This window comes from Aythya marila, assembly GCF_965140915.1.
Source record: "Aythya marila genome assembly, chromosome: 19".
NCBI lineage: Eukaryota > Metazoa > Chordata > Aves > Anseriformes > Anatidae > Aythya > Aythya marila.
The window spans coordinates 8,266,956-8,273,483 of record NC_139060.1 but is presented as its reverse complement, the minus strand read 5'-3'; the positions used below and the strand labels follow the sequence as shown (position 1 = coordinate 8,273,483).

Here is a 6,528-nt window from a genome sequence, read left to right as displayed (position 1 = left end):
CTGTTTCTGATGTTCTTGGTGGCACCGAGCCCTGCAGCCTTCCTGGGGGGACTCCCCGGGCACTGCCTCGTCCCTGCACGGGGTCATCCCGCACCCCAGCTCCCTCTTAGGGGTGAGTTCCCCCGAATGCCCCATACCCCGAGCAAGGGGGGAGCAAAGCCTGGAGCAGCACGGGGCACCGGGCGGCTGGGCGAGGAGGAGGAGGTTGTGCAGAAAATTGTTGGGGAGCTTGGGAATGGGAGATTTTGTGAGCAAACCGGAGCCTCCGAACAGGACTTCCCCCCGCTTCAAAACTCCCTTCGCATCAACGTCCACTTTTAGTTTGTAAAACCCGGGGAAACGGGGGAAAAAATCAACGTCTTGTCACGTGTTTCTATGCAAAAGCCTCACTGCAGGGAGGAAAAGGGGGGAAAACGGGGCTTTGTTGGAAGTTTAAAAAAAAAAAAAAGCCCCCAAAAGGAGACTGTGGAAATATTCATGGAGCAAAGGCAGCCGTGCCTGGCCCTACAGCACGGGGCTGCTGCTGCCCTGTGGGGCCACAACACGGCCACTGGAGCTCGGCCCCATCCTCTGCTGGCAACCAGGACAGGCGCCGAGGAGGGCAGGTAAGCCAAAGGCTGGTGGGCTTTGCTTGGCCAAACCGTTGTTAGCCCTGGTTTGGAAGGGCAGCAGCTGGGGTTTGTTGTTTCCTCGCCTGTGGGGGCAGCAGCTCCTTTTTTTGGAGACCCCTTGTTGGGTTTTGCTTAGGGGGGGGTCTGTGCGCCCCTACTTGCCGCGGGATGCGCTCCGTGCGTCCGCCCGGTGCTGCCGAAACCCCAAAGCTGGTGGCTGCCAGGTGCTCGGGGTTTTGCTTCTCCTGCTTTCTGTGTGTCGGTGATGGCTGCTCCGTGCTCGGTGCCTTTCCTCCAGTTCCCCCAGCGCGTTGTTTGCTGGTGGAGGCAGCGGACGGGGGCTGCTGTCACACGCCAGCCCCCCGTTAACTTCCACGGTGAATCCGGGGCAGGCTGAGCGCGAGGAGCAGCGTTAATCATCAGACCCATAAGCAGGAGATAGAAAGGCCAAATGTGAATAATTACCGCTCGGATGCTAATTACCTGGGCTGAGACCAACCCCAACATACTAAACACGCTGCCGACAGGAGCAGCCTCTGGTCCGCGTCGCTGTGTCCCCCGTAGCTCTCGCGCTGTTATCTCTGCATGGGAGAAGTTCAACCAGCTGCGAACACGTGCGGGTCCCCAAACGCGCTCCTGCTCGTTCGTAGTTGAGCTGGGGAGATGGCAGGAGCTCGTCAGAGCTGATGGATCCTGCTCTGGGATCCGCAGAGTACAGGAGCCGCTCTTCCTGGTGCCGAGGGAGCCCTTGGGTGCGCGGCGATGTCCCCCTGGGCACGGGCTCTTTGCAGCCCAGCGGCACGAGGACGCGGCTGGGCTGTCAGCTCCTGAGCTCAGAGCGATGCGTGGAATTGTAGCGAGCCCTCCAAACACCGAGGGGTGTTGCTGCCTCTTGCTGGGAGCGATGCAGCCCCGAACAAAGTGGCCAGGGGGGGAGGAAAGTGGGTGGGTGCTGAGCTTGCACGCCGGGGAGGCAGCACCAGCCCCGATACTGGAGCAGCATCTCCCCCGGTGCGGGGTGGCTCGTGCCCCGAACCAAGGGGGTTCAGCGCAGTGACACGGAGGGGGCCCTGAGGATGGGATCTGCCCTTGGAGAACGTTTTGTTATGTTGTGGCTGAGCGCAGGCTCTGGGCTGAGGAGTTCCCCTGCTCCCCTTGCACCTCCTGTGGCTCTGCCCCAGCCCCGCTCCATCCTCGGGGCCCCTCCAGAGCTGCTGCCTCCCCCGGGGCTGCCAGGCACAAAATTGGTGATGCCCCTTCACCAAGGCGCACGAACGGCTGCAAGGATAAAAAACACGAAAGGATTTTGGGGATAGAACAGCAGCAATGAGGTGGGGCAGCCCAGTGTGACTCTGGAGAGCAGGTTTGGGACGCAGAGTGGGGTTGGAGGGGTCCCGTGTGTGAGGTTCCCCCAAATTCGGGGTGCTCCAACCCATCTGCTCAGCATCTCGCCCCCAGGGCCCTGCACTGCCCTGCGGGTGCTCCTGGGGCTCGGGAGGGGTGAAAATATTTTTTTTTTGTGCCTGGGAGGCGAGGAGCGTGCGTGCGCGAGCGCCAGGACGGGCTTGTGCTGGGGGTGCAACCTTCCCCTGTCACCTCCCTTCTAGCCTGAATGCTTCTGCCATCATGATTAATTTATCAGGTACTTATGAATATGCAGATGAGGCGCTGGTTTCCAGGCTCTGCTTTCAGGAGAGGCTGCGTGTGATGGGCTCGCTGCCGCCTTCAGAAGAGAAATGTCATGTACCGGGGCTGAAAATAAAGAAATAACCGAGAGCGCCCGGGTCTCAGCGACCCCACGGAGCTGCGGGATCCGCTCGCTCCTCGCTTCCAGGGGGGGTTTATCCGTGTCCCCCCCCCCAACACACACACCCCGTGTGGTTACCTGCGAGGTTTTTGTCCCTTTTGGGCTTTGAAAGCTTAACGGGAGCCCCCCGAAACTTCCCCCCCGGGAGTGGTGCCGAGGGCTGGCTGCCCCCGGGGAGGGGATGTTTGGAGAGGGGGGTGCGCATGGGGGGGGTCCCATGGGGATGGGGGGGGGCTCCAGGTGATCGCAGCACCTGGAAGCCACGGTGTGGGTTGGGACCAAGCTGCCAGTGCTGCGTCCTGGGGTTTTTGGGGTTGCGGGGTGCAGCAGGGCATGGGGGGGATTTTGGGGAGGAGTTTTTTTTTTTGGGGGGGGGGCTTCGGGCTTTGGCACCTCTGATCTGTAGGGGGGGGGGTCTGCAGGAGCAGCCGGCTGCTGAAACTTCCCCCAGGCGCTGCCTGCAGCCCCCCGGGTTCCCCAGTGGTGAGGGCAGGCAGCAGCTTTTTTGGGGGGGGGGGCGAGCGAGACCCCGGGCTGCCAAGCACAAGGAGAGGGCTTCTGCCCCCCCCCCCCCCCCCCCCCGGGATAGGGGAGAACCCCCCCACCCCCTTAAAGCATCCGACCCCTGGGTGCTGCAGGAGCGCTGGGCTGGACGAGGGGGTTCTTGATGAATTTTAAATTGATGAATTTTAATTTGGGGGGGGGGACGGGGACGCCCCCTGCCCCGAGCTGGGGTCGGGGCCGCCCCCCCCAGGCACTGCGGGGCCCGCAGCGGGCACCAGGGGGCGCCGTGGGCGCGGAGCGGCGGCCGTGGGGGGGCTGGGGGGGGGGCGAGGGGTGCGGGGGGGGTTTTGGGGCGCGCTCCGGCTCGGCTCTGAGCTGGGGGGGGGGCAGCGGCCGCGACCCCGCTGCCTCCTTCCGAGGGTCCCCCCCCTATTATCCGCCCCCCCCCCAGGATCCGATTTTTGGCAGCCCCAAAAATCGGGGGGTGGGGGGGGGATGAGCGGTGTTGGGGGGCTGGAAGGGTGTCCTGGGGGGCTGTGGGGGGGGGGGTCGCAGCAGCTGTCGGGTTTTTAATTTTTTTTATTTTATTATTTTTTTTTTAAAATAATTATTTCTAAAATCAGAATTCTGAAATGAATTCGCGCGTCCCGAGGTGAGGCCGGAGGTGGGTCGGGAGCGCCCGTCGCGTTCATTCATTCGGTTTAGGGGAGGGGAGGGAAGGAAAGGAGAGAGAGGAGAGAGAAGAAAAAAAAAAAAAAAAAAAGCACACAAAAAGAGAGGAAAAAAGGGAAAAAAAAAAAAAAAAAAACCCACACGCACCACCAAGTGGCACAGCGCGGTGATAACAAACTCCAACTTAAAAAAACTTCCCGAGCGCACCGGGGGACGCGGGGAGCGCGCAGGAGCTGCCCCGGGGGGGGAACGAAGGGGACCGGGGGGGGCAGCCTCGGTGTCCCCCCCCTCCCCAGGGGCTCTGAGCAGCCCCCCGAAAGCCCAGGGGAGGGTTTGTGCCTCCTGCCGGGGGGGGGAGTGAGGGGGAAGCCGAGGGTCCTGGGGAGGGGGGGACAAAGGGGGCAGTGGGGTTTGGGGGGGCCGCTGTGGGGTTTGGGGGGGTCGGAGGCCCGGGGGGGTCGGGAGCGAGGCTGCGGTGAGGAGGAAAGCGAGGGCACAGCAACTTTATAATCGACTTTTTATTAAGATTATAAATTTAAACAAATCTGAACAGTTTTACCCGGTGATATACAATTCCATATGCACAAAAATACAGGCTTACAAACAAAGAAAAAGGAGGAAAAAAAAAACCAAAAACACAACAACAACAACAAAAAAAAAAAGAAAGAGAACGAACCCCAACAGACCGTTTGGCAAAGCATCCTCAGTTACACACAGTGCTGGTACCGGGGAGTTGGGAGGGGGCAGGCTGCAAGGAAACAAAATGAAAAAAAAAAAAGAAAAAAAATAATAAACAAGGGGAGGGGGAGAGCAGAAAACCCACCTTTTTACAACAAAAGGTTTTTCTTAAAAAAAAAATAATAATAATCCCAAAAACACAAAACCAAGAGACTCTACAGGAGACAGATCTCTTCACAAGCCCGAACAATGCTGGTTCTGGGGGGGGGGGGGGGGGCGAAGGCTGAAACTTCAGGAGGGGGCAGCGGGGCTGGGGCACCTGGGGCAGCGGCCGGGACCCCCCCAGCACCCCCAGCAGCAGCCCCACCGCGACCCCTCGCACGCGTTTCTGCCGGGAGGAAAAGTTCAATTTTCCTTTTTTTTTTTTTGTTTTTTAATTATTTTTCTCCCCCCACCCCAGGATAAAGAAACGCACAAAAGCGACCCGGGGTTTGTGGGGGGGGGACGGGACACCCCGGTCTCACGTGGCTCTGCCAGCACCGGCCCCCGGCGACCCCCGAGCCCCCCGAGCGGCGCGGACACAAAGAGGATTATTTAACCGGGTGCTTTCGGCGCTGGGGTTGTGTTGTTGTTGGTTTGTTTGCGTTTTGTTTGCTTTGTTTTTTCTTTTTTTTTTCTTTTTTTTTTTTCTCTCCCCTCCTCTCTCTCTCTCTCATCTCTGCAAAAATAAAGTCCCAAGATCTCAGCTTTTTTTCCTTTATTGTACAATTTATAAAACACTAGCGTGGCTCTGCCCTCCCGCCCCCCCCCACCCCTCTCCATTGCGCACCCCTCGGCACCCCCCTCGCCCCCCCACTCCCCTCGCCCCCAACCTTCTTCTCATCCCCCCCCCTTTTCCCTCCCCGCCTTTGTTTCTGGGTCCCCCCCCTCGAGAGTCCCTCGGCTCCGCGCCCCCCACCCCAGCCCCTCGGTGGTGTTTCCCCCCCCTCCCTTCCCCTCCCCTCGCCGGCTCCCCGCTCCTCTCTAAAACGCGACGATGGCCCGAGTCCAGGCTCCCAGGCTCGCCAGCGCCTGCTTGCTGCACAGCTGCCCGTTGAGGGGCTGCTCCGAGTCCGCCTGCTGCCGGCTCACCAGCCCCGTGAAACCGGAGCCGAAGATGGAGATCAAGTTGGAGATGTTGTTAGAGTCCTGCGGGTGCTCGGCGCTGTACTCCTCGAAGCGGGCGCGCTTGGTGCACGGGGCGAAGGGGGGGCCGCCCGCCACCCCGCCTCCCCCCGGCTCCCCTTCCTCCACCCCCTCCTCTTCTTCTTCCTCCTGCCCCGGGTAATACTTGCGCTTGGTGCCCGGTGCGGGCGGCGGGGAGGCGAGCCCCGCTGCCGGCTGGCAGCAGCAGGGGCACTGCGAGCAGCAGTCCTGGTGCAAGTACCCGTTCTCCACCGTGGTCACGACGTGAGTGTCCAAATCCAGCACCGTGGTGCGGCTGCTACAGTGCGGCGCCCCGAAGTCACAGCCGGCGGCGTACAGCAGCCCCGGGGGCGAACCGGGACCGGGAGCGGTGGAAGAAGCCCGGTAGAAAGCCGGGGACGAGTCTCTGCAAGGCGCTCGCTGCTGCTGCAGCTCGGGGGGAGCCGCGCACACGGGCACCTCCAGCAGCTCCGCGCCGCCCCGCACGGCCGAGCAGCTCCGCGCCTCGCGGTCCTGAGCGTCGGGGGGCAGCGGGAGCGCCCCCAGCTCCGGTGGGGCGGCGGCGGAGGCGGCGGGGGGCGGCGGGCAGGCGGGCATGGCGAGGAGCGGGGCGCCGTCGGGGTAGTGCTGCTGGCGGCGGTAGAGCTCGGCGTAGCGCTCGCTCAGGTAGAGCTGCCGGGCGTTGCGGAGCACATAGGAGACGAGCAGGTTCTTGTGGAGCTTGATGCCGCCTCGCTGCGTGCGGGAGCTGTGGATCTTCCGCAGGGAAATACTGATCAAACTCTGCGCATCGAGGGTGCACTCCATCCTCCTCCGGCCCCTCAGCATCTGCTCTCGCCACCCGCGCAGCCAGGCAGCCCGGGCCGCATCCACACGGCAAGCCGGGAAGGGTGCGGAGGGTTGCAAAATAGGAGGATAATAAAAAAAAAAAAAAAAAAAAAAAAAAAAGAAAAAAAAGGCGGATTGGAGGGGAGGGAAAGGGGGAAGGTGGGGGGGGGGGGAGGGAAATAGAAGGGGAAGGGGAAGGGGGGAGGGAAAAAAAAAAAAAAAAAAAGGGGAAGGGGACAGCAG

The 6,528-nt window shown here is 61.4% G+C and overlaps 1 protein-coding gene across 1 annotated transcript; it reads right to left on the bottom strand.

Annotated features, from left to right (window-relative positions):
• Positions 1–5,268: 5,268 nt before the first annotated feature.
• On the bottom strand, positions 5,269–6,398 carry IER5L (immediate early response 5 like). The gene has a single exon (XM_082775760.1). The coding sequence runs from the start codon at positions 6,283–6,285 to the stop codon at positions 5,296–5,298; it is 990 nt and encodes a 329-aa protein (XP_082631886.1). The 5' UTR covers positions 6,286–6,398; the 3' UTR covers positions 5,269–5,295.
• Between the last annotated feature and the right edge of the window lie 130 nt (positions 6,399–6,528).

Coding starts and splice junctions, on each gene's coding strand:
- IER5L (XM_082775760.1), bottom strand. CDS start 6,285: ATGCTGAGGGGCCGGAGGAGGATGGAGTGCACCCTCGATGCGCAGAGT.